The following is a 26957-nucleotide window of genomic DNA, read 5'->3' on the forward strand; positions in this document are numbered from 1 at the left end:
TGGTTTTCTGCTGCAGCCAGAGTGTTTTGTCCTTTTTCCTTCCCAGTCTCCCCAGACGCTGCTGCTTCCCCGGCAGTGCTGTTTTGGCACTGAACATTTGAATTTCCATAGCAGGATGTTCAGTTGTCTGAGCATGACAGGTATTAGCTTCTTTCTGATCACAGGTGTCAGATGCTTGTTGGATTGACAGATTCACAGGTGACCAGCACTGGGAAAAGCTGCAGTTTGTCTACCTGTGCTTCGTCTCTGTCCCTGTGGTGGTTTGAGAGATGTGCACACTCTGTGATGTCTCCTCTTGGAGAATTTGTTGTGCTGGGGATATGGGCTGCTGTTTAAAAAAGCAACACAGCTTTCCTGGTTAGTATTTTCCATCTCTGAAGACCACCCACCCACCACTGCTGCTGTGCCAACAGGGATTCTGGAATGCTATTGCAGCTGGGTTGACTGATACTCTGAGAACATGCCAGTTGTCTCATGGACCATGTGTGGTTGCAGCCCACAACGTAAAATGCTTAGCTGCAGTAGGGATGTCCAGGGGATAGAGTGACAGCTCATCAAAACTAGACAGCAGTTCTCTATTTGACATCTTGGGGTCAAAAACTGTCAGTTCCTTATTTTTTACGGTGTCTTAAATCGCCTGGAGAGTGTTTTGAGCCTTGTCAAAATGAATTAATTAAGGCCAAGTCATATTCACAAGCTTGTGCTGCTCTGATTCAGCAGCAGGACGATGCTTGGTTTTCAGCCTGATAATTACAAGTGGTTTTGGAGGATCTGGGGGGCTGATAGAGCTGGTTTGTGTTTCCTCCAGAGCTACATGTGCTACAGTTTTTACTTGCTCTTTGCCTTGGCAGTCTCTAGCATTGTTTTCCTCCTCCTTAGGAACACAGCCAGTTTTCTAATTAAGGAAACCACTCTGCAGCCATTGTGGCTGTTCATTTAAGTTCTTTGTCCTTAAGTTTCCAGCTCCCCAAAAGATTTGAAGTCAGTCCTTACTCCAGCTGGAGGAGGACAGGAGCTTGGGCTCAGGGCAGGCTCTTTCTCTAACTCTGTTAAGAAGCAGGCACTGGGCAGCACATTCACTTCATAAGAGCTTCAAATCCACCTCTGGCTATGACAAATACTGCTGAGGTTATTTTTCTATTGGATTCTTATATAAAATGAGAAATAAATATCACTTTGTGCTGGGCTTTACTGCTTACTGGGCTTTGAGCCTAAAAGGATTTAAAAGTCATCATGCTCTGAAGGAAAGTCGTAGTGAGAAAGAGGAGATGGGGGGTTGCTCCAGCCAGCTGTTGGGATTTGGGAAAAGGCTTGTCCTGACCGATGGAAAGGAGACGGAGAGGCAGCCAGAGCTTGTGCAGCTACGCCCACTGAGATTAAGACCAAATTAGAAACTCAGCTTGCAGGGGTTTATCATTTCCTTTATATTATGGCATTAATAAACACAAATCTTTGTCTTTTAGTCATTATCCTCTCTTGTATCTTTTGTTAATGAGCAACGTCCTTAGTTCAGGCTGCGCTTATAACTGGATAGGGAGGAAGAAGACACGTTTGTTATTGTGCCATGCAGAAGTACCTGGGTGTGTGAGGAAAGAATATGGGCACTTCTTAGGGTGTACCAGCTCCTCCTGTCAGCCTGGAGCTGGACAAGAGTCCTGGGAAAAAAGCCATGTTAATGCAGCACAGTTTGGTGCTTTTGGTATTTCACAGCGAAGCACAATAACATTTTTTCTCGTTTTGTTTCTGAAGTACATAAAATTCAGAACATATGCACCACGTCAGGGATGCTCTTGCAAGTCAGTCCAGAGAAAATGCTCAGATCAGGCCTGGTCAGTCACCCAGCAGGAACTCTTAAACTGAAAGGCAGTGGGGTTAGATTAGATATAAGGAAGACCCTAATTACTGTGAGGGTGGTGAGGCCCTGGCACAGGTTGCCCAGAGAAGCTGTGGCTGCCCCCATCCCTGGAAGTGTTCAAGGCCAGTTTGGATGGGTCTTGGAGCAACCTGGTCCAGTGGAAGGTGTCCCTGCCCATGGCAGGGGGTTGGAACTGGATGATCTTTGAGGTCTCTTCCAACCCAAACCATTCTGTGATTCGATGATTCCATTACTCCTGCACAACTTGGCTTCACTGTGGAGAGCCACAGGGGCCTGGTGCTCAGCTAGGGTTGGGCTCTCCATCCCAGTCGATCTGCTTTCCATCCTAGATAGATCCCATATGGAAGGGAGCTCTCTACTAGCCAAAATAAAGACACTCAGCAATCTGCCAGAGCCAGTTAAAGCATGTAGTCTGTTACAGGCAGAAAGAAATACAGTTTGGGGTAGAGAATACAAAATACATTTGCAAGGCATCTGAGCCTGATGCTAAGACATTCTTTCTCTCAACATTGTTGTTGCCAATAGCTTCTCTTGTGCTCAGACCAAAACTATTTAGGGTGGAACATTTGCTCCCTACTTTCTAGCAAGCCTGGTCACAGGAATGAAGAATGGATTCTTTTAGTGGCCGCAGCTGGTTTGAATGATCCCCACACTGAACCCATTGACTCCAGGCACTCCTCATGTGATTCACAAGGAAGTAGCAACTGGTTTTTTGTTTGTGTGCCCAGCAGGGGCAGAAACAGTGGAGCACTCTCAAGTTGGTTGCTTGAATCCAGGCACATGCCAGGAGGAGTTCCCGTGCACACTCTGTACCTCACACCAAACATGGTTCACCAGCTCAGTCCAAAGGCAGGAGTCAAAAAAGGGTGAGATGTTTTGTTGTCATGGGTGTCTGCTATATCCTCACCAACACCTCCTGCAGGGCCCCCAGAGAGCACACCAGCATGGCTGCATTTGGTACAGGTCCATCATGTTCATTCACTGAGAGCTGGAAGACAAGTCCTTCACAAGAGTTGTGACCCTTGCATTACATACAAAGCAACACAAAAAGTCACAAAACCCATCCATGTCAGTTGGCAAGACCTCGAATCTAGCACTGAGAGGGATTGGCACCTCTCAATTTCTGCTTTTTCTGAGAAGCAACAAAATAGCTTGTTTTGGTAAACTCAGGGAATCGTTTCCAGACCCTGTGACAAATCTGCATCTCTTCTTCTAGGGATCTCTCTGTTGGCTTTTAAGCTGAAGGAGAATTGATTTAGATTAGATATCAGGAAGAAACTCTTCCCTGTGAGGGCGACAAGACCCTGGCACAGGTTGCCCAGAGGCTGCCCCATCCCTGGGAGTGTTCAGGGCTGGGTTGAATGAGGTTTGAAGCAATCTGGTTTAGCAGCCTTGACAAGGGGTGGAACTGGATGGTCTTTGAGGTCTCTTCCAACCCAAACCATTCTAGAATTCTATAATTTTTAATGTTGAGAGCAACTTCTACCAGGTTTCTACAGAAGAATCACCTTCCTTTATCCTTCTGAAGGAAGAGGCCTTCAGGGATACAAATGGACACAGAAAGTGTCTGCTCGCAGAGAGAGGACAACAGGTCAAGGAAAGTGACCCATTTGTTGGGCTGAGAGCCAGGGAGAGATTTGGGAAAAAAAAGTAATGCCACTGCATGGAAGGGGAATTGGTGGTAATTACTAAGCCATCTCTGTCTTCTTAGTCAGCTGGCCAAGCGCTACGGATTTTTTGGCACTGTATTGGATTTTTCAAATTTTATTATCAAAGATTTTAATTAGAGGAATAGATTACACTGAGTACTGAACACTTATCTCTGAGGTGTGGAGAATGAATGAATGCTGGAATGAATGCTGAAAACAGGGGCATATTTGTGTGTGACACTGTGCAATGCTCCTGTAGCTGGTTGTCCTGATGAGTACCTTGTCTGTCTTCACCTCTTTGCCAGTAGCCTGTGCCTCTTGGTCACAGCCAGCGGGGTGGTTTCGTGTCAGTGGCAGCTCTTGTGCGAGGGGATTTGGGATCCCCAGGACCCAGGCACCATGTAGGATCATTGTTGCTGCAGGAACTTCTTTTTCAAGACCACAGGGAGCTCTCTCAGCTCACCCAGTTCATTTGGTATGTTTTGTAATCTGCATGATCTGATCAAGTGTATGAACATGTAGACAGGGGTGTGATGCATCAGCACCCTTCTTTGCCAACTACTTCCTACCGCAAGGCAGGAAACTTTGTCAACTTTCTGAAACTCTCCCTTTCCCTCTCTTCCTCCGTCTTGTTCCCAACAAAGAAATGAAACCTGATTGGTTCATTTTACCATACCTCACTTTGGGGAGGGTTTAGGGCACAATTTTAAAACTTAAAAAAAAAAAAAAAAAAACAACACCACCAAACAATTAATTGAGAATAACCACATGTGTATAACTACAGCTCTTGGGTTGATAGGCGATGGGTTTTACTGAACCAATAAAATAGTGAAAACAGTTAGAGGAAAATAGCTTACTGCAGTGATATAGTTCAGTGTGATTTACAGTTTTATAACTGTAGGCAAATGTGAGATATTTTTCACTATCTTGAGTGTACATTATTAGATAAACCTATATCCTGAGCTTACCTACATCAGCACCAACTTTTTCTCTGTGATAGTGAAGAGACATAAAAATGAAGATATTTTCAGCCCATTAGAGTTAACGTGGTTTCAAGAGCAGTCAGTTTCTCTACAGTCTGGATTTTATTTGTCTCTTAATGTGCTGAGGATGCCTGTAGGAAATGCCTCCCAGCAGCCGTGGGAGTTGCACTGTAGCAAATGCTTTGCATGCACAAGAAAATAAGACACCTTACTGACCAAAACACCAGCTCAGGAAAAACAGAGAGAAAATATGAATCTGGGCAGGAATTCTTTGTTCCAGCATCCTGATCTCCTCCCTTCAGCTCTTGTTGCATTGCTGAGGTTGCCCCCCCATGGGGGGCAAGAACAGGGCTGCCCTGTGCTTCAGTGAGGTCCTTCATGCCTCACTCTGTGGCCAAAGGGGTGTGGTGGATTTTGAGGGCTCCTAGAGCACAGCCTGGAGCTGGGACAAGCTGCTTCCCAAGGGAGTGGGAGGGTAGGAATCAGCCAGTCATCCATGGTGCCCCAGGGTGGTGGTCAGACCTCTGTGGGGCCCCATATGGTCGGTAGGGAGGTGGGTGTAGAACTGCTATAGCACAGGGAATAGCTCATGGTTCTTGGAATTGAAAAATGAGGATCTGCCAGTGTGTTATCTGGATTAATGAAGATGAAATGTGCTGTATAAATACATCAGAAGCGTGATCGTGCCGTTCGTTATCCCTTGGGCTACTCTGGCTCACAAGGAGAAAAGGTTGATTTGTGTTTGTAGATGATTTCACTTGCTCTACCAATGTTCATTTTTGTTTTAGTATAAAACCCAGGGAGCGTGTATTTTTTTTTTTGCTCAGAGATGGAGCAGATTAGCAAAGATTTTTCTAGATTATTGTATCTTAAATAGCTCTGGTTTAAGATGTTTCATCTGTCATTACTTGTTAGTGATACTATTTTAAACACTGATGATAAATTAGGGAGGTTACAAGCTCTATTACCCAAGGAACTGTGTAATATTTGGACATTGAACATGGTTTCCATAAACCAGGGGGCTGACAGGGCTTAGTGCCCTTCAGCTGGTGTGAGAGAGGTGGAGATGGAGCAGCTGCAGGGGTAGTATTTGCAAAATGATGGGGCTTTAACGTTGCTTTGACTTGAGCCCACCCTGGGTGTACAGGAAAAGCCCGTGTGGAAACCCTTGCTGGGGTGATGATCATCACTTGTGCTGACAGGTGGAGGGTCCCAGGGTGAATGTGTGCTTTTGGTATCAAAACTTTGGTGGTGGTGTTCAGTTGGCATTGCCTGGCCCCCTGTCTTAATTTAAGATGTGAAATCTGTGGCTGGGGATTATCACTAATCCACAGAATGTTTTTAGGGTCTGGGATGAGAAAAAATGTTTGGTATGTTCTCACCCATTCCTAGTGCACGTTCTTCATCCAGAGCCCAAGAACAGCCTGGATGGAAAGATCTGGAGGGGTTTGCTTCAGCCTCCAAAGCTTAGAGAGGACGGGGAAGGTGAAGTGAGCTGGAGGCACCACAGCTTCCTCCCTGGTCCTTACTTGGAGCTTTCTTCCATTGTACCAAAAGAAATCACATCTGTGACGTTATATGAGATCTTTTTGGAAGAGTTTTGGGCTGTTCTGGCCATGTTCAGGTTCAGAGGCTGTTGTCCAGACCTGCAGCCAGTATTTTGCAGCCAGGCAGGAATGCTAGAGGCCAGGAAAAGCCTGATAAAGAACGGGAAAGTTAATCATTAAACTTTTGGTTATCTTTATTCAACCTGGAAAACTGAAGCCAGACAAGGTTTGCAGGGAGAGATAATATCTTTTATTAGGCCAGCTTGTATGGTTAGAAAAAACCACATGTGCTTCTGGGACCATGTGCTTTCCTTCAGATCTCCAGAAGTGCACAGTGCATTAAAAATAAAATTCATTTAATTTTCAAAAGGTTCAGAGGATATTTGAAAGAATTGAATTCAAAAGCAAGTTGCAAAAAAAATATCTCATTTGGTTAAATTTGATTTGGACATTTTAAGAAAGATTTAATATCCCTGAATTACAAAAGACTTTTTTTCTGGCTTGAAGTTTACTCATAGAAACCTGACATCTGTGTACCAAAGGGTGGTCCAGCCCTGGCACAGCTGCCCAGGGCAGAGGTGGAGTCCCCATCCCAGGAGGGATTTAAAAGCTGTATAGATGTGGCACTTGAGGACATGGGTTAGTGGTGGCCTTGGCAGTGCTGGGGGAATGGTTGGATTTTATGATCTTTGAGGGTTTTTCAACTTAAAGGACTCTACGATTCTAAGAAGTCAAAATCTCTACATTCAGCCTCAAAAGTGTGTTCTTTTGTGCACCTGAAAGTCTTTATAACTCTATGGTCGTGCTCTTATTTCTTGCTGAAATACCTACAAGGCCATTTTGCAACCTCAAGATGCTCTCAAGAACCAGGAGTTATTGGTGAGCAGCCAGTGAGACTCTACAGAGCTGCAGAGTCAGAAATGTTAAGAAGGTTGAGTTTAATACACAGAGTTCTTTGCTCTGACCACCACTATTTTTGCCCTCAGTGTTAAAAAAAAAATGTGATTAAATGATCATATTCTAAGGTGTGGAAGTTTGTAAATAATAAGTGTATTGTTATTAATCAAGATAATTTCTCTGTTCCAGGGGATAAGATGCTATTATTAATAACATTTCCAGTGAGAGGTTTTGTGTGTTCACCCTGACCTCATGAAATCTTCAGCCTGCAATCCAGTTTTTTGTTGAGTGTTTCCTTTTTTCTTCTCTGAGTGCTTTTTTTTTTTTTGATAGCCTTCTACATCATCCAGTACACCAATTTAAAATTCCCTCAATCCAGCTTAGTCTCAGCTGTATTAATGCATTGCTCGAGGGCACAAATAGCTAAAAAGGGCTGTATTGTGTGGCATCTCTAAAATCTTTTTTCAGAGAAGTTGGATAAAGAGATTGAGGTTTCTTGGGGGGAGGGGTTATGGGTTGTGGTGATTTTTTTTTTCCCAGCTGAGTGAACAGCCTTGCAGGTGGCTCAGAAAGATGTCAGGGCAGGAGATGCTACTGGACCCCACATCACCCCATTCCTTGAGCATTCCAGCTCCTCTGGGAAGGTGGCTGCAAACACAGTGTGGGATCCTTCTTCGTTTTACTGATGTATCTGGGGAGACAGCTTTACAGCAATGTTGAAAATAATCAAATATATTGGTTAGGGAACACGGGTTGAAGCAGGATTGAGTTTCTCTTCGATGTTTTTCCTAGGATGTTACACATAGAGCTCTGTCTTCTTAATGTGGTCATGACTGGGAAATACTGCCTGAGGTACAACCAGTCTTTTTCAAAAAAACCCAGAAACTACTGGGATTCATAGAATGATTGAATGGTTTGGGTTGGAAGGGACCTTTTAAGGTCATCGAGTCCAGCCCCTTGCATGAGCAGGGACATCTTCAGCCAGACCAGGTTGCTCAGAGCCCCAAAGGGTGAAAAGCCTCCCTCTGTAAACTGTTCCTCAAAGGATAAAATCAATTCTTCTGTACATCTTTCCAGTGCTGCATGGTGCAATTATCTCCTTTATCTCCCACGACAGTGCACCTTCCTGTCTTGCACATCCTGGATAATGTGCCTGGAGAGAATATCAGCCCCATCCAGGGAGCTGTTGCTGTTACGGACAGCGCAAGCTGAAACATGGGATGAGCTGGACCACGTGCTTGAGCATTGTCCTCCTCCATGGTGGGTTTCCTGGTGACCTCAGTGACTTCCCTGGCTGAGAGGAGAAGGGCCAGGACCTGGGGAGCTCTGGGATGGACATTCTGCCTCCAGGGACCTCCCACCCAGGCTGAGGCCACGCTCGAGATGCAGAGGTGGTGGAGCACAGATTTTGTTTGCTAACCCTGGGAGAGCAGGTGAGGTTTGGTGGTCGCTGCCAAGCCTGGAGTTTTGTTTGCCCTGTTTTTATGGTTCTGCGCTGCTTTAAGTGTCAACAGGGATATAATGTGTGCCCTGTTTGGTTTTTTAAAGTGTAACCATGATAAAATCCTATGATAGACTTGTAAAGCATTAGTTGTAAAAGCAAATCAACTTTAATAGCAAGTAGGTTGTAGTTAAGTGTTTTCAAATGTTAGTATTTGGGGTTTTTTTTCTCGCTTAGTTATAATCCAGTGCTACAGGGAAGTGAGGGTGTTTATCTTAGGGAAATGAGTGGGATTTGCAGGCATTCATCACCTCCCAGGACTTTCCAGGGTTATTCCCTCACTCGTGTACTTCCATTTTGCCATCCTTTCTGCACTAAGAGGAATTAGTCTCAAATTCCTCCAAGGGTGATAGGAGAGAGCACAGAGGAGCACCAGGTACAGACTGGGAAGGGGAAAGAAATGGGGAAAAAGTGCTGAGAAACTAGGACAACAAAAGCAGGAGCCTTTTTTGGGCTGGAGAAAAGCTGGAAACCATGGCGGTTCTTGATCTTCCTCTCTGTGCTGAGATTTCCTTCATTTAATCTTCGCTGTGGAAGTGGGGTGGGGATGTGAGAGAGGAGAAAGTTATCAAAGGTCCCGTGCCCTCAGCAGAAATGTTCCTGTTCATAGGCTGAGCGGTGGCTGTTCCGGTCTCCAGAAGGGATGACCTTGCAGTGGGGTCACTGAACAGACGGTTCCAGCTGGGCCTGTGAGCTTGGCAAGGGCCCAGGAGCTATTTTAATAGGTCTTAGAAGGGACGAGGCCTTGGCAAGACCTGTGGCTTTGGAGTGAGCTCACCGTTTTTCCTCTTGTAGCGAGCGAGCATCATGCAAGCTGTGGAAGAGCCCCCGGGAACACACATGGTGTGGCTCACAGGGCTCAGGGACAACCCAGGGACAGCCCATGTGCTGCTCTGTCTGCCAGAGCACATCACTCACTGCTCCTGGCTGGAAGCTCCTGTGCCTTTTATCACTTTGAATGAAGGCGCTGGGGATGTCCGGGTGGATTTGAAGGATTGGAGCCATCCCTTGCCCCAGGCCAGGGCTTCGGCTGCTCCCTGGCCCATCTGCACTGTGTGCAGGAGGAGCTGAGGCAGCTGCCAGCCCTTCTTGGCACTCTGTGCTTGGCCAAAGGTTGTTTTGGGGAGGCTCCTACAGTCAAGCTGGGCTCTCACTGAAAGCTCCCACATGCCCTCATGGAAAGAGCATGAGGTAAAGCCTGGGATGGATCCTCGGTGGGTTGTTGTCCCTTCTGGCTGTAAAAGAGTGATTTTAGATGACAACAGCTACAGGTGGACATGGAAATGAGGATTTATCTTCCAAAAGGCTGCCCAGGCTCCCACCCCAGCAACTAGGTCCTGTCTCTCCAGAGAAAAAAATCTCCTCCGACATTGTCTTGACCCTCCTGTGAGGTCTAAACCTCCAGCAGATCTCAGGAATTCCAGGAGCAAAGCAGAGCAGCACATAGGAAGCCCTGTGTACATGTTGCTTAAAAGATTAAGAGCACTTTCTGTCCAGCTTAATGGGTAGGACTAATGTCAGTGGTTAAAAGCATAATTTTATTCCTACAAGTATCTCCTAACGTGGCATTTTCTTTGTTTTGCACTCAGAATCTCTCATTATCAATGTGCAAACACAAGTTCCAAAGGTGCTGGTGGCACATGGACAGCTGGTGCGATTGAATCCTTCTCACTTCCCAAAACTGTATCCAAGTGCTTATTTTGATAGTTTACCTTTTCTTTTTTCAATTCGAGGGAAATTCCCAGTCTAAACCATGGGGCTGTCGCTGGTCTGTCTGTGTGATAAAGCCAAGTTTGCACCCCACAGTGCTGGTACGTTGTGGACAGCCCTGCTTCTGGTCTGGTGGGGGTCTCAGGCAGCAGAATTCCAGGCTGTCTCCATGCCAGCGCTGTCACTGCTGGTTGACAGGCTCGTCTGTAGCCTTGATTTCTCTATGTCATATTCCAAAACATCTTTACAGGCTCTGAATCCCTCAGGGCAGTTTGAAGTCCGAGCAGCCTCCTGCCCAGATGGCCAATCTCAGCAGCTCTCCCCTGGCAGCAGAATCCTTCTCCTTGGGTTTATTTATTTTATCTTAAAAAAAAAAAAAAACAAAAACAAACCAACAACCAAAATCCAAAACAATGAAAGCTGTCCATTTCCTGGAGCAGCTCAATTGTTTTCTTTACTGCTGTACTTTGTTTCCATTTGGATAGAAGGGAAAAGATAACTGGATAAAGAGGATAGGGAGGGACCCTTAGGAGAGCTGGCGTGGGATGTCGTCCCTCCTGCATGATGCCACATGGCTGGAATGTGTGGCTCAGAGGTGAACATCACACCCATGAAAAATAAAGGAGATATACTGCAGCTCAAGTGGCAGCATGGGAGAGAGTGCTGGATAATATCAGGAAGGCTGTCCACTGAGCACCAGGAATTTGTTTTCAACACTGGGCTTGGTAATGGAGCACATTCAAGGAGAATTTGTTGGGATTTTTGCTACCTTCTCCATATTTTTTTAATAGGAGCTGCAGAGCTCAGCCCTGGGCAGTGGGACAGTCTGAGTGTCTGCATGGTGTCTGAATCATAATTGCCACACAGACCCTAACTGAATTTTTCCCCTTTTTTCCCCATCCTTCTCTTACAAAAAAAAGAACACAAGAAACCAAGCTCTTCTGAACAAGCAGTTTCTCTCCCAGGTGCTTCTTTTAGCTTTCTTGGTAGCATCCCTCACCACCCCATATGGCCTCTCCATCTGCTCTGCTGTCTCTCTCCCGTGCCCTGGCAGCTCCCACTGCCTCCCCGGTTTTGCCATCCCATCCATCCATCCATCCATTCCCTCCTCTGCACTCCTGCTCCTCAGGGTCCCTGGAGGCCCTGGGCCCCAATGCATCCCTCAGGCACCCCTGCGTCCCATCACCTTGTATGGCCATGAGGAGTTCCACCTTAGACCTTGCTTAGGTCCTCTTGAAGTCACTCCTTAACTCACCTGTGACCTGGGGAAGTTGGTGTTTGTAGACATGGATTTACCGACCTGACGATCTGGGAATAACCAAAACACCCACAATTTGATAAGTAGCACAGGCCATGTGTTATTATTCCATTACTTTTTTATTGCATTAATACCAGTTTATATCCTTGCAGCTGTATCTGGATGAGATTTAGTTCATCCCAGAGTTTACTCCATAGAAAAGTGCTCCAGAGTTTTGGAAAGCTTGTGCTTGGCTTTCGTGCCCCAGAATTGCATCCCTGTGGCATCAGCAGTGGGTAACACTTCTCCAAGTGCTTTAACAGGGTACACAAAAGGTGGTGTTTCTGGTGTGTGTGTCTACAGGAATTCAAATAAGAGTGAGAAAGTACCTTGTGTGTATATATATTTTTTAACTGAGCATTTCTTTGTTGCTGCTGTGTCTGTAGTTCAGCTGGGAACTGTACCCACGGTGCTTCTATCAGCTAATGAGGATATTGTTTTATACGGGAATTTCCCATGAATTTTTAAAAATACTTTCTTGAAGGAAGCCCTGAAAAGTTACTGAAAAGGGAACTGGCCAAAGTCCAGCTCCTGTGTGCTGATGGGAGGAAATGTGCTGGAGAGGTCAGGGCTTTGCTTTGCGTCAGTTCAAACATCCAGGTCTCCTCTGAAGCAGAAGATTTTGCAGTCTTCCCCTGGTAGGGTCCTGGCAGTCTCCAAGATGCTTTGCTTAAAAAAAAACAAAACAAAAAAAAAAAAAAAAGAAGGATGTGATTACTTTAAAAAAAAAAAAAATTGATGTCACTTTCTAAACTTGCCATGTATTTGTGTGGCTTCTGTCTGCACGGTACCAAGTGCCTCTAGATTATTTGCAACTAGAAAAAACAGTAAATATCTGTTTGTTGGGTTTTCTTTCCCCCAAGTGTGAGATGAGATTTGTGTCTTACTTCATTTATGCATTTATTATGAGAAGCATTTATTAACTGGAAAAGTTAAGTGAAAGGAAGAGCATCACTAGTGAGCACAGTGTGGTTGAGGAGGATGGTCCTCTGGGACCATCACAGTGCCTTTCCAAAACATCTCTGTCCTCACAGAAACCTTCACTGGCACCTTTGCCACTCGCCTTTCTGCTTGCAGGTGATGCAGCTCGACCCCCCCCACCCCCTTGTGTTATCTGTGACTTCAGGAGGGAAACCCCTCCATGTACCCTGCTTCCCCCACTGCTTTGTGTTTGTTTTTGTGGTGCTGCTGCTCAAGGCTATCAGCCTGTTTCAGGAGCCTCCTTCAACATGCTCTGCGTGGAAAGGCATGTTTCATTTTTAAGTAAAAAAAAAAAAAAAAACCCCGCACACAAAAAAACCCAAACAAACATAAAACACAGCGTGGCACAGATTAAATCCATTTGAGACAACTTGAAAAAAACCCCGCCGTATGTGCAAGTCAATAGGAGGAGGGGAGTGGAAGGGGGAAAAGCAACTGTGACATATACAAACCCTTTAGTGTGCATAGCATAAGATTTTTTGGCTGGCACTCACATGATTTTATTCAAGGGCTGGGAAAGAACTACGATTAGTTAAAAGCTTCGGCAAAGTCTGGAGGGAGTGCTCTGAAGAGTTGGGAGCCGCGCAGAGGTGACTGTAACTCCTCTCACAATTTCAGACCATTCTTCTGGGGCTCAGGACAAAAGCCTTTTCTTTTCCCTCCGTGTTCAAAGAGACATTTGTCTTGAGATGTTGCAGCTGTGGGCCACGGGATCGCTTGTTTGAAGATATCCCCTCGTAGACGAAAGGAGAGGCAACGCACTGAAAAGTGGTAGTATTTTATCGTGTGTGGGTTCCCCCCCTTCCTCCTCCCTCCCTCCTCCTCCACTGCCATGTGTGGTTTTTAATAAGAAGAAGAATGTGGAGGCAACATTTTCCAGGCAAGGGGAAATTTCCTGTTTCTTTTCTGTTTGTTTAATAAAGTGTGTAGTTGACTGTAAAACTGTAGCTACTTGGTTGCGAGCGGGTAATTCAGGCGAGTGTCAGGATCGCTTCTTGATGCACTTTTATATACTGCGAGGGAACATGTTTAAAGCCTCTTTTCTCTTTTTTTTTTTCCTTTTTTTTTTTTTTTTTATTTTAATGCTGCGTGGCGTAGGCAACTGAGATTAATAAGAATTAGGCAAATGGCTTCTGCTTTTGTTTCGGTGAGATAGTACCAGCCGTCTTGTGGTCACACAAAGGCTGCCATTTAGCAGGGAGCACTCCCTAATTCTTTTGGCAGGGGTGCCATTGGGATCGGATACAAGTGGGTGGCAAAGGGGAGGAGCGGCAGGAAAGGACAAGCAGGCTTTGTGTATTAAAAATGAAACAAAAGCACTTTATACGCGGGGCTGCGCGCAACAAGCGGCGCTGCCTGTGAGCCGGGGTGGAGTTGGAGTTCTCTGTGACTGCAAAAACCTTGCTTTTTTTGTTGTTTTGTTGTGTTTTTTTTTCCATAAACCCTTCCTTCTCTCCCTCTTTCTTAGCAAGCTCTCCCCACACTGCTGACCAGGGTCCGCGGGTGGCTGAAAACGCCTAAAGAAAATATGTGTTGAACAATACTTGCCCCAACTTTGCAAGAACGGCTTGGGGGGTTTCTCAGCAAAACTCAGCTTCAGATGGCATGGGAGCCACCGCATTTGGGAGGCTCTTGGGAGGGAGAGATGATCCCACCCCAGCCCCAAGGAGAGCTGGTTCCCTGCCTGCACAGAGGTGGTGATGCTCGTGGTTTACACAGCGTTGTACCCTCGGTGGAGTGGACCCAATGTGTGGCAGAGCGAAAGGGTTAATGGCTGCGATGTTTGATCAGAATTTCGGGGGGCGTGGCCGGCTGTTTAATTACTTTCTGATCCATGGCATACCTCGTTCTTAACGAAGCAGTTGCATGCAGAACAAATGTGCTGTATGAGCCAAGGTAAAAGAGAGAGCAGGCTGAGTGTAGCTTGGCTTTGTCAGCCCAAGTGTCTTATTTGAGTGTGTTGGTGCAGGAGGTGGGAACCAGGACGGTGAGGAATGGATGCAGTGTGGTGGAGAGGCAACGGGAGAGGCAGGCGAGGAAAACAGACCATGGTTGAAGCTGCAAACCTGCCAATGGTTTCTATTAAAACGTAATTTCCATACATTATGCACTCCATCTCGTATTGAATTGCTTCAAAACTTTGCTTGTCAAACTGAAGTAAATTCCCTCACTGAAGTAGGAGAAACGAGAACTGTTCCTGTGAGTACCTTGCAGGTTCCAGCCACATCCATCCTCAGCGACTGCACTTGTGGGTGCAGGCGAGGGCGACATGCCTAAGAAGCCTGTGTCACCATGCTCAATTACATACCTAATCCCAAGGAAATACACAGATGCTGCTTCAAAAAAAAAAAAAAAAAAAAAAGACAAAAAAAAAAAAGACAAAAAAAAAAGCTGTGTTTCGTTTGACTTTCAGAGAAGCTTATGTAATGGCAGCATAATAAAACCCTTATTTCGGGGCTCGGATTAAATGTCAGAGTTTCAGATAACCCATGGTTTCGTCTTCCACGTGCCACACTCACAGGAAACCATCCCCAGCCTCTGTGTGCCTGCTGCTCTGCCTGAGGATGGTCCTGGTGGGCATTGTACCCAGCGGGGCTGGGACCACCACGGCCACCTTGCCCCTGCATCAGTATTTACAGTTGTGGTGTGAGGCTGGTAGGTGATGCTCTAAGCCTTGGAGATCATACACATTAGTAAGCATTTAAGTCAGTGTTATAATTCACTCGCTTGTTAACCTGAGAAAATAATCTAGCTGGGGTATAGTGCTGCCCAGGGGGATTGTGTAAGCACTCGGAGATTTGTGCATGTTTTTATTCTTGCTTATCTGCTTATCGCAAGCTTCTTTCAGTTATCCAAATCGTCTCGGCTCTCTACCCTGCCTACTGACACAGTTGCACTCCCATCTGGATGAAATGCATGCAAACATAATGTATTACTTCCAGTAATGGAGTAGGAAAGAAGGACCGAAGGACCTATTCCAAAGGTGCTCATGTGTACTGCTGAAAACCTTTGGTCAGGTCTGCTGGGTTGGTTTGTTCTTCATTTCTTTAAGCATATTGAATGGGAAAGGAACAGAAAGCCACTGAACCCACTCCACTAACTTGCCTGTTTCCATGGAGTTATTTTTTCCATGTAAAATCAGTGTAGCTACGTGCTGTCCCACATTTCATACAAAGCAGTGCAGGGTCCCTCCTCTGGATGATGCTCCTGGTGCCAGCAGGGCTGGGATTCATCGCTGTGTCCCATAGCACCTGTGTCTGTCACATCTGCATCAGCTGGGGGAGATCCTGCTTAATGCTTCACCCAACAGCAATCTGGACAAAAAGGCACATTTAGTTTTGCCTTAAAAAATGAAATCAGTCTGTTGCTCTTTTCAAAATACACCCAAACAGCCCCATGGAGTTCCCTCAGCCAAGCCCTATGCGTGTCCAGCTCACCAGCATCAGCACAACCACCGCACTTAAAGGCCAGACAGATGTTGGCTGGTAACTCTGGCAGATTCTTGTGCAGAAGGAGGGTTTGGTAAGGACAGGGGCTTTTTGAAAACTCAAACCCAGATCCTCCAGCCCCAGCCATCTCACAGTGCAGCAGCAGAAATAAAACACCACATTGTACCCAGAACACCTGCTCCCCTCACCTGTACTCTTCACAGAAACTGCCTGGGCAGCCAAAAGAGATATCTGAGATACTTTGATGAGTCCTAAAGTAGTAAACACCCTTACTGAGTGGTAAAAGGAGGCCTAAGAATTTCTAAGTGATGTGTCCAAAAATGAACCAGTTAATTCTCAGCAGAGCAATAAACAGGATATGAAAATGGACCCTCTGCAGCCCTTGGTGGTGATCAATTCTTTCCTCACCTCAACCTGGAGAATGATGGGTATACAAAGTAAGCTGAGCTCCTTTGCTGTTCCCACCATGGAACTTTTGGTAGTTGATAATATATCAGAGTATAACCTCTATGCTAAAGGGGTCTTCAGCATCCTGCTCTTCCTGTGATTTTCCAGTAATCCCTTTTTAAGTAGTTCTCTGTTTGGACTTGTCTTTCTGAGGTAGTCAGAATGGTAAAGTCATTCCTTAAAAAAACAGATAAAGTGCCAGCATGTGTCTGTGTAATGAAACCCCAGCCCTCCTGCAGTCAGGGAAAAAATGACTGTTGGCTTGGGTTTCACTCCTGAGGTGCCGAATATCCCGGGTGAATAGTCCAGCAGCTCTGGCGTGAGCAGTTTGTTTGAGACGTGGCCTGTGTCACGATCAGCACAGTGGAGATACATCCTCAGGAAGTCACAGGTGGCTGAAAGAGGATTGTCCACCCCTGTCCTGGGAGTGAGCCCCACGGTGTGTCCTCTCTAACCGGGGCAAAACCGCAGCTGTGTTCCCAGGGAGAAATCTGGGCCGTGTGTGAAACTTCACACGGCATCGCCATCATCCCCCAAAACTTTTACAGGAACATGGTGCTAATAACACCAGGGCAATGGGTTTGATCCCTGTGTGGGCCATTCATTGAAGAGCTGGACTCAATGGCCTTTGTGGGTCCCTTCCAACTCAGAAGATTCTGTGGTTCTGAAGCCCCTTTTCTGACACAGGATCCACGCGCAGGTGCCGCTGCTGCCGAGGCACCTTCCCCGTGCCTCTGGGGTAAACTCCCTGCTCCTTCTGCTCGCAGGTATCCGCCCGCAGATCATGAACGGCCCCATGCACCCCCGGCCCCTGGTGGCACTGCTGGACGGCAGGGACTGCACCGTGGAGATGCCCATCCTGAAGGACCTGGCGACAGTCGCGTTCTGTGACGCACAATCAACTCAGGAGATTCACGAGAAGGTACCGGGAGATGTGGGGAGGGAGCGGTGGGATCTGGGATTCCTCTTCCAGTTCTTCTTTAAAGCACCATCCAGTGCCTAAAGAGTCTCAGAGCTGGAGAGGGACTTTGGACAAGGGCCTGGAGGGACGGGAAAAGGGGAATGGCTTCAAACTGACAGAGGGCAGGGTTAGATGGGATATTGGGAAGGAATTCTTGGCTGTGAAGGTGCTGAGGCCCTGGCACAGGTTGCCCGGAGAAGCTGTGGCTGCCCCTGGATCCCTGGAAGTGTCCAAGGCCAGGTTGGATGGGGCTTGGAGCGACCTGGGCTAGTGGAAAGTGTCCTTGCCCGTGGCAGTGGGTGGAACTGAGTGATTTTTGAGGTCCCTTCCAACCCAAACCATTCTGTGGTTCTATGATTTTTGAACAGAAAGTGCACAAAGCTGCGCTTGGAGTCGATCAACAGGAAACATCAACAGAAGCCACTGCAGATTAAAATTCATTGAGGCCGTTTTAGAAGCCAGATGTTACTTTGGGAAAAAAAAAAGTCACCGTATCTCTTTGCATCAGGTTTTTTAGATCAATAACTTATGGTGAGCACCAATGAAGGTCTGAATCTTCACTGAAGGGGACAAAGCACAGCCCTGTGTGGCTGTTCAGCCTCACACAGAGCTTTTCAGGTCCTTTTGAAAACAGACAGAAAAGGTTGATGTGAGCAGAGTAATGGGTGTCTGAACTGCTGACATGCCAAAGGAGGTTGAGGTGTGGTGAGTGACACACAGTCATGTTCAACCAACAGACATTGCTGCAAAACCTGATTCCTTGTTAAAAGCAGAATTACTGCTGGTTGGAAGCAGAGGGACCAGCAGATAACCACATGGAAAAGGGTCCATGTGAGCAGCAGAGCAGGCTCGGTGTTCCTCTGCCTGCTCTACTCAGATGTAGCGTCATAATTTTCAGATATTCATCAAATCCATTCCCAGCAGGAAGGGCCTCGGTGTTGGTGGGTCACACCCCTGATGGTTTTGGTGACAGTGGGAAGTGCTGGCTGGAGTCTGACAGTAGATCAGCAGTAAAGATGTACAATTCCCTGTGTCTTATTCCTGATTCCAGGGGCTGCAGGTGCCCCTGCCAGGCATGTCCTGGTGGCTCCTGACCTCTCTGTTGTGTTGCAGGTATTAAATGAGGCTGTGGGGGCGATGATGTACCACACCATCACTCTGACCCGGGAGGATCTGGAGAAGTTCAAGGCCTTACGGGTCATTGTTCGAATAGGCAGCGGCTACGACAACATCGACATCAAGGCTGCAGGGGAGCTCGGTAGGTCTCAGCTCTGCTCCCTCCTTCCTTCCCGTGTCCTTCCAGGTCTTCAAAATCAGCACAAGCACCTCCTGCTCCCGTGGGACTGTGCTGGCACAGCAGAGTTCAAGGCAGGGCCTCCCAGAGGTTGTTCAACCCCTCCGAAAGGGGTTGATTCAGCCCCTAAAATTACAAGTGCAGCTTAAATTTTTTTGCACCTAGAGAATGTTATAACAAGAAAACTTGACCATGAAGTAAACAAAGTGGTGCAGCTTTAGAAGGCAGCTTTTAGGCTCATGCTGTGTTTAAAATGGCCCCATCCAAGTCCTACTCTGTCCCTGTTTCCAGGTGCCCCCTTCTACTGACAGATATTTGTGTGGCAGTTCTATTTCTGGCACAGGAGAGTTGATACAGCCTTGGAAAAATTGGAGGAAGGGTGTTTTATTATGTTTTGTTAAGCAAGATTAGCCTCTTGATCTGATCTCTGAGTCATGCCCACTCCTCTGGGAAGGTGCCGTGTCGGATGGTGGAGCAGGAATTGTGTGTTGGGTTGTTGCTGCCTCCTTTGCCATCTCATCAAAGGTGCCTCAGGAACTTGAAAAAGGCATTTTATGTGGGTCCATGTCGCATGGACTGCCAAAATATGGAGGGTCACATGGTCAGACAGGGCCACCCAATTTTCAAACTGGCTGCACGGAGCTGAAGTGTATCCTTGATTTTAGCAGCTGAGTTACAATGGGTTTTGATCATCTGATTCCAAGATTCAGTCTATCGAGCAGCCCTGCAATCGTGTTTGGGATATGTTGTATTAAAGGTTATCTCTGGGGAAGTGAAGAATAACAGCTATTTCACCTGAGCTGTTTTCCAGAGATAATTGCGATAAGAGAGTCTCAAATAGTCATTCCTAAAAAAGCAATTCTCAATATAGTGAATTGTTTTCTTTTTTTCAAGAGGAGAACAGTGTCTTCCCAGTGTAATGGTTTCTTCATGTTTTTAACTCTTATTGTTATTATCCATTATAGCAATGTTCTGAGGCTTTGAACATCAGGAAAAGAAAGATATAAAGAATAAAGTAATGGGATACTGCAGCATAATCCTTCTTTTTATACTTGGCAAATTGGGTGGCCAAATGATGTGGCTTCAAGTAGAAAATGTAATGACTCCCCACAAATGTAGCGTAAAGTTTAATTGGTATTGCTTTCCATAAGGTGGATTTTAAGCTGCACAGTCAATAAATGACCGGTGTCTAAACACGATGCAGCGGCCACCGCGCTGACGGGGCTGGGGGGCCACTCTGGACCCCTTAAAACACACCCCCAGAACAAGATTCTGGGGTTGAACCACCCTCTGTGGGTGTTTATGGGGCACAAGAGCAAATACCAGTGTAAGGAGCTCGTGGGAAAGGCAGCCCAATGTCCTCCAGCTCTGTGAGTGCTGGTCCCTCACAAGGGGACAGCGCTGGACTTGGCCTCCAGCTCTGGGGTCCCCAGCACAGGAAGGATGTGGAGCTGTTGGAGCGAGTCCAGAGGAGGCCACTAAGGTGCCGAGAGGGCTGGAGCACCTCTGCTGTGAGGAAGGGCTGAGAGAAGTGGGATTGTTCAGCCTGGAGAAGTGCAGGCTTTGGGGTGACCTAACTGTGGCCTTTCAGTACCTGAAGGGAACCTTCAGGAAAGATGGAGAGACTATTTACAAGGGTATGGAGTGACAGGACAAGTGGCAAGGGCTTCAAACTGAAAGAGAGTAAGTTTAGATGAGACAGTAGGAAAAAATCTTCCCTGTGAGAGTGGTGAGGCCCTGGCACAGGTTGCCCCTTGCACAGGAAGCTGTGGCTGCCCCATCCCTGGAAGTGTTCCAGGTTAGGTTGGACATGAATTGGAGCAACCTGGTCCAGTGGAAGGAAAGTGTCCATGACCATGGCAGGGGTGGAATAAGATGGTGTTTGAGGTCCCTTCCAACCCAAACCATTCTGTGATTCTATGATTCTGAGTGCTGGCAGGGTGGTGGAGGGACCTGTGGCTGACAGGGAGCGCTGCCTGAGCTGCCCATCACCCTCCAGCCGCCTTCTCTCTTCTCTCCCTCCAGGAGCAACCACGGCCTCTGCCTACAGACAGGCAGGAGCAGTTCAGGTGGTACTCAGATGTGTGATTTTCTTGGGAAACCCTCGTTCTCCCTCCCTTAGGGACTCAGGCAGGTGGGCAGTGTGGCTTCTGGGCTGCACTCACATCCCTGACACAAATCAAAAGTTCCCTTTTTGGAAGACATGGGAATGTAAAATGAGACAGCTTTACGAGCTCATGGTGTCTGGAGCATCCTGTCCTGTCACCTGAAGGGCAGAGGAGGCAAACAGTGATTTCAGGGATTGATCACTGGGGTTTTTTCCACCCTGTAGAGTCAGTCAGTTTTTATCCCAGTTTCCACAGGTCTTTCAAACAGCCACAGGGTGGAAAGCAGGTTCAGAAACAGAAAAGCAGCTCCTGGGAGTAGGGATATGGGGATGAGAAACAGATTTTGGATTTTGAATTAGTGCTCCTCACAGTGGAAGAGGATTTTCTGAATATCTTACTCTGCGTTTATCTCCTACTTTTTCATGGTTTCTACTCAAAGGCTCCATTAAAGCACTTAAATACACATGCATCTTTTAAGGTGTGTTTAAATCATGTGGAATCTGGCCAGGTATAAGCATGTGCTTAACTGCTCTGCTAAATAGGTGTGAAATTAAGCACAGCCTTGCACCCCTTACTGAGCCAGGGCAATGACCAGGGAGGCATTTTCAGGGAACTTCATCCTCTTAGCTCCGAGTGGGACATGGTGGCTTAACATAAACCTTTTGTGGCAAAGGAAGAATTGGTCTGTCCTTGAGGCCAGGGCAGCAGATGTATGCAGTGGCAGCGCTGGGTTGGGAGAGCTGTTCCAGCGTGACTGTGCTTCCTGTGCTTCCCAAATTTTGGGAAAGTCTCCAGATTTCATGGCAGGAGCAATCAGTTCTTCCTGCAGGAGCATGGGTGGGTGTTTGGGGCGGGCAGAGGCTGGCTAGTGGTGCCATGGTGGTGGTGTCACCTCAGGTCTTGCCATGGGGTGTTTCGAGGCCACTGTTTGGTGGGTGTTGGTGGAAGGGAAAGGGAAAGCTGGTCCTACCACACCAAGCTGGGCACCATCCTGCTCCAGGGCGCCAAGTTATTGCCCTCTAAATAATTTAATGGGGGGACAATCTTATTGTGGAAAGGGAGGGAGTTCTGCCAGCATGATTTAAGTCACCTTGAAGGTAGATGGAAGTAAACAAGAATAAGACTTTCTGTTGCAACACAAACCTTTGCTGCTGGAGTTAATCCTGAGTAACTGAGACTCCTTACTCGAGACATACACAGGGGTGTAGGGGACCCCTGAGCATCACTGGTGGTTTTTGCAGAGATTTCAGGCTGCTACACCTAAACCAGGCACATCCTTGGAAAACATTACTCCAAATGCTCAGAACGATGGGCTGGTTGGGCGGTGTGGGGGTGAAGCCTGGAGCCCTCTCTCCCTGCCTCGCTGGGCCACGGCTGTAACTTGTGTGTTGCTTCCCCAGGAATCGCCGTCTGCAACATCCCGTCGGCGGCCGTGGAGGAGACGGCCGACTCCACCGTGTGCCACGTGCTCAACCTGTACCGCCGGAACACGTGGCTGTACCAGGCGCTGCGGGAGGGCACGCGGGTGCAGAGCGTGGAGCAGATCCGGGAGGTGGCCTCGGGCGCCGCCCGCATCCGGGGGGAGACGCTCGGCCTCATCGGCTTCGGTACGTGGGCCAGGGGCTGCCTGAGTGGGGTGTGGGTCACTGCCCTGGGAAGGACTCAAAGATGTGCATTTCCAAAACCAGAACCACCACAGTGGATCGGTGTGAAGTAGGGAGAACATCCCACGCTGGTTTTTTGGGGCTGTTGGTGAGCTGTGGTTGGATCTTTGGAGGAGTGCTGGTGAAACCCAGTAGTGCCCCAAGAGGGACCACACCCGGTAGTGCTGCTGTTCTCTTCCCCAGAAACCCCATCCCTGAGCCACAGCTGCACCAACCCAGCCCTTCCCGAGCCACTCTGCCCTGCACAGTGGCAGGGCTGTGTAAAACAGTTTTTTTCTTAAGTTCACCCATAGCTGTAGAGTTTCAGCATCAGCTAATTAATGCAAAAAGCTCGTATGAGCATGTTTAACTGGGGAAGCTGAGGTAGGGTGGGTGAGGTTAGAGCAGGAGATCCAGGTTAGCACAGGTCTGTCTGGCAGGGCTGTGTGCTCCCAGCTGGATGTCCATCCAGACACCCAGGTGATGTCCCCTGGTCAACCACAGATCTCCAGAGCACTGGGATGGATTCAGGTGTGTGCAAACATGCGGGGATGGTGCTGTGCACCATTGACTAGACATGGGCTGGGCTCTACACTGCTCCTACCTGGAAAAATGAACAGATAGAGAAATAATGGAGGCTTGGCACACCGGGCACATGGAGGTCCTGGTGGGAGCAGGCAGGGAAGTCTCCAGCAATGCTGCAGACATCTCTCCCCAGCACAGCAGGCATAGCAGCTCTTCACTTTCCAAGCCATGACAGTTATGCCCAATCAACCAGCCCTTTACCAGGGTCTGACAGCCCTACCACAAACAAGTTGCCTAAAAAAGGGCGCACTTTTTTCCTTTCCTTTTCAGGCTTTTTTTTGTAGACACAACCCAGCAGAGGACTGATGTCCAGAGCTGCACATTGGGGTTTCCCCACCAGCCCTGTGTGTCCGTGGATGGTGCCCCCTGTTGGAATGGCCATGAGTTGGCAGGGGTGTGATGGCCCCAAAAATTTTAACAGAAGCATCTCACATTTGCTAGAGCCGAGCACAGCCGTCCCTGCACAAAGGGCATGGCTTTGCCCTCCAGCCAACATCCATCCAGGGGCTGTCTGGGGAGTCCAGGTGGTCCCAGGGGACCCCAGTGGCAGTCCTGCTGGAGGGAGGCTGGGACTTGGGTAAGTCATGCTGTCTCTCCTCTGCCCACAGGTCGCACTGCGCAGGCGGTCGCGGTCCGGGCCAAGGCCTTCGGCTTCAACGTGATCTTCTACGACCCGTACCTGCAGGACGGGATCGAGCGGTCCCTGGGGGTCCAGCGGGTCTACACCCTCCAGGACCTGCTCTACCAGAGCGACTGTGTCTCCTTGCACTGTAACCTTAACGAACACAACCACCACCTTATCAACGACTTCACGATCAAACAGGTAACTCACCCCGTGTGCACGGCCACGGGGGGCTCTGTGGTGGGCACGGCCTGAGCGCTGGTGCTGGCCATGGATCCCTCTGCTCCCAGAGTGAGACAGCGCCTCAGTGCCTGTGGGCACCTCCAAAATAGCTGTTTGCACCCAGCTCTGTCTCCACACTACGTTTAGGGGGGGTGAGCCCTATGCCCATGGTGCGGAGGTGATGGCAACAGTGGGGTTTGTTTGCCAACACAAGATGGACTTCCCATAGAAAACCCACGTGCACTGGGATGGAGGTTGCCCTGGGGCTGGAGCACGGTCGCTTGGCACGAAAAGCAGGATGCTGTCCCGGCTGGAGGCAGCACCCCAGGGCTTGAGATGGGGTCACTGCTCCCAGCTCACTCCGTCTCTCCCGGCAGATGAGGCAGGGAGCGTTCCTGGTGAACACGGCGCGCGGGGGGCTGGTGGACGAGAAGGCCTTAACTCAAGCCCTGAAGGAGGGACGGATACGAGGGGCTGCGCTCGACGTGCACGAGTCCGAACCCTTCAGGTAAAGCTCCGGCTTTACTGCGCCTGCCCTTGGGTTGGGGTCACTGCCCTGGCATGGACGGGGTACCCAGCACCCACCGTGTGCCACAGCCCCTTTGCACACAGCCCCAGGGGTTGGTTGCAACTGGGAGTGCAGCTTCTCCCACCACAGAAAGATTTTAAGTACAGAAAGTGTGCTCCTCCACAGGAGGAACCCCTTGTCCACCCCCTCCCACCCTGGGCTGTGTCCCCACACTGCTGCAGACACCCCCAAGCATTTACTCTGTTGGAGCATGAAGACCAATCTCCCCATGGGTTGATTTTTGATCCCCGTTGGCTCTCTTTTGGTGCATTTTCAGTGTGAGCCCTTAACAGGAGCTGTCCTTCTTCCCTGGTGCTTCCATGGCCGTTTGGCACATGGCTGGCACAACCCTGTCAGGCTCTTCCCACCTGGGTGCTGCAGGTGAAGGGGCAGGGAATCGTGGAATGATTTGGGAAGGAAGGGACCTTAAAGATCATCCAGTTCCAACCCTTTTGCCACAGGCAGGGACACCTCCCATCAGACCAGGTTGCTCCAAGCCCCATCCAGCCTGGCCTTGGAAGGAGTGTTGCATCTGCAGGGGGCAGGCCACGAGCCTTTTGCTGTTCATAACATCTTTTATTCTCTCTTTAAACATTGATTAATCCTTCCTCTCTTTCCCCCTGCTCCCAGTTTTGCTCAAGGCCCGTTGAAAGATGCTCCCAATCTCATCTGTACTCCCCACACGGCCTGGTACAGCGAGCAGGCGTCACTAGAGATGAGAGAAGCTGCTGCTACCGAAATCCGACGCGCGATCACAGGTACCCGGCACGGAGGGATGCGGGGCTTGGCTCCTGTGTGTGCCTGGAATGAGAGCTGGGAGGGGAAGAGACAGGGCTTCACCCTGCCTGTGTCCCAGCAGGGGACTGGGAAAGGGATCTGACCCCCAATTTACTTCCCTGCAAAAGAGCTGAGAAAGCAAACTTTACTTTTCTGTCATTGGGGATGTTCGTGGTTGGGTGAGGGTTTTGGTGGGGTTTTGAGGTTTGTTTATTTTTAATGAATGGGACAAGGACTGGTATCTGTGACTGGAGAAAAAGGGACAGGAAAGCAGGGAATCTGCTCAGTGCTGGTGCTAACCCACAGAGTGGTGCAGACCACAGCCACTGCATTCCAAAACCAAATTCCAAGGCAGTGAAAGCACCTGTGCCCAACTCTTGCTGTAACTGAGCTTGCTCCAAGGTGGTGGGTACAATACTCCAGCAAATGGGTGGTTCTCTTGTCCTAAAAGTTGGCCTCCTTGTGAAGGTGGAAGGCACAGCTTCCTGTCTGCTTCCAAAGCAGTGAGCTCAAGGGAACAGCTTTCCTGAAAGCACAGAGTTGGGATTGAGAATGGGAAACTGGTATCCATCCTTGCACCTCAGGACAGCCAAAATATCCTCCTGAAACAAGCGATATGAGATTTTTTTCCCACCCATCCTTTATGCTAAGAAATATAGAGAAATTATAAAAATTATAGTTTATTAGAAGGTGATAAGGCTGGGACCCGCCTGACACAGACTTACCTTTATCCCCAACTCCAGGGCGCATCCCAGAAAGCCTAAGGAACTGTGTGAATAAGGAATTCTTTGTCACAACGGCTCCATGGTCAGTAATAGACCAGCAGGCGATTCATCCCGAGCTCAATGGTGCCACGTACAGGTAAGTGGGAGAACAGGAGCACCCGGCGCCGCTGGCAGCAGCAAATTTGGGATCCCAGCTGTACAGCGACAGTGGAATCCCGGGTGACACCTGGTGCTGTGACCTCCTCCTGGAGGACCAGCTCTCACACCACTGGGGATGCTGCCTGATGCAACCACGGGTGTATAAAGCCTCCCTGTTCCAGAGCCTGCATCCCGGCAGGCCAGGAGTCATTGCACAGTTCTCTGGAAGTGGGAGGACCCCCCAGACCCCTCCACAAGCTGGACGTGGCTTCTGAACTGCAGAGGCAACTGCAGATGTGCTCTGTGCTCCTGTCCATGCACCGACTGCTGTGAGCCTGGCCCAACTTATGGGTTAATGAGCCAGGGAAAAAGCTCCAAATATAGGGCCCTAGTCAGGTGACCTAATTTCCACCTAAATCCGAGATTAAGGGTTACTTACTGCTCTGTTTCAGATGGCTCCAAGCATGCTGGTAGGAGACATTAGGCATAAGGACTGAGCTGGAGCATGGGCAGCCATTGCCAAAAATACTCTGAGATACAAAAAAAAACCCGTGGGGCACATCAGGTCATGTCACAGGCAGAGTCAGGCAGGAGTTAATCCTGCAGCAGAGCCCCAAGGCCCCAGGAAACTCCTCTGCCATTGAGGAGTGAGCACTCACAAGCAGTGAGCACTCACTCTGACCAGCAGAACATCCAGACCTGGAGAAAGTATCCCCCTGGTCCTGCTGCTGCCTGCTCCGAAACACAAGGGCAGTACCATCACCTGAGCACAAGCCTCGGCTTCCCAGCTTAACCTCAGTCTCTGCAGGGAGCTTCATCCTGGCTAAGCTGCTCAGAATCCACAGCTCCCCTGTAAGCTTTACCTTCACCAGCAGGTAAAACCTCCCTTCCTCTCCTACATTCCTGTTCCACCTTTGCCTAAGGCAACGGGAGTAGCAGGGAAGTGCTGTGGTGGGGGCCTCTCAGGCCCCACATGT

At 48.5% G+C, this 26957-nt stretch overlaps 1 protein-coding gene across 3 annotated transcripts in view; it reads left to right on the forward strand.

Moving 5' to 3' along the window:
* Positions 1-26957, forward strand: part of CTBP2 (C-terminal binding protein 2) — a 137072-nt gene that overhangs the window by 107948 nt on the left and 2167 nt on the right. For 2 of the 3 annotated variants that reach the window (XM_064663560.1, XM_064663559.1), the window contains 7 exons: positions 17105-17259; positions 18412-18556; positions 22101-22307; positions 23537-23751; positions 24150-24280; positions 24971-25098; positions 25861-25978. In XM_064663560.1, coding sequence (XP_064519630.1) covers positions 17105-17259; positions 18412-18556; positions 22101-22307; positions 23537-23751; positions 24150-24280; positions 24971-25098; positions 25861-25978 — 1099 coding nt within the window. Of the gene's footprint in view, positions 1-13114; positions 13213-17104; positions 17260-18411; positions 18557-22100; positions 22308-23536; positions 23752-24149; positions 24281-24970; positions 25099-25860; positions 25979-26957 lie in introns of those variants that run through there. The other variant, XM_064663561.1, reaches the window with a different exon arrangement.

This window comes from Pseudopipra pipra, chromosome 8 (genome assembly GCF_036250125.1).
Source record: "Pseudopipra pipra isolate bDixPip1 chromosome 8, bDixPip1.hap1, whole genome shotgun sequence".
In the NCBI taxonomy this organism is placed as follows: Eukaryota; Metazoa; Chordata; class Aves; order Passeriformes; family Pipridae; genus Pseudopipra; species Pseudopipra pipra.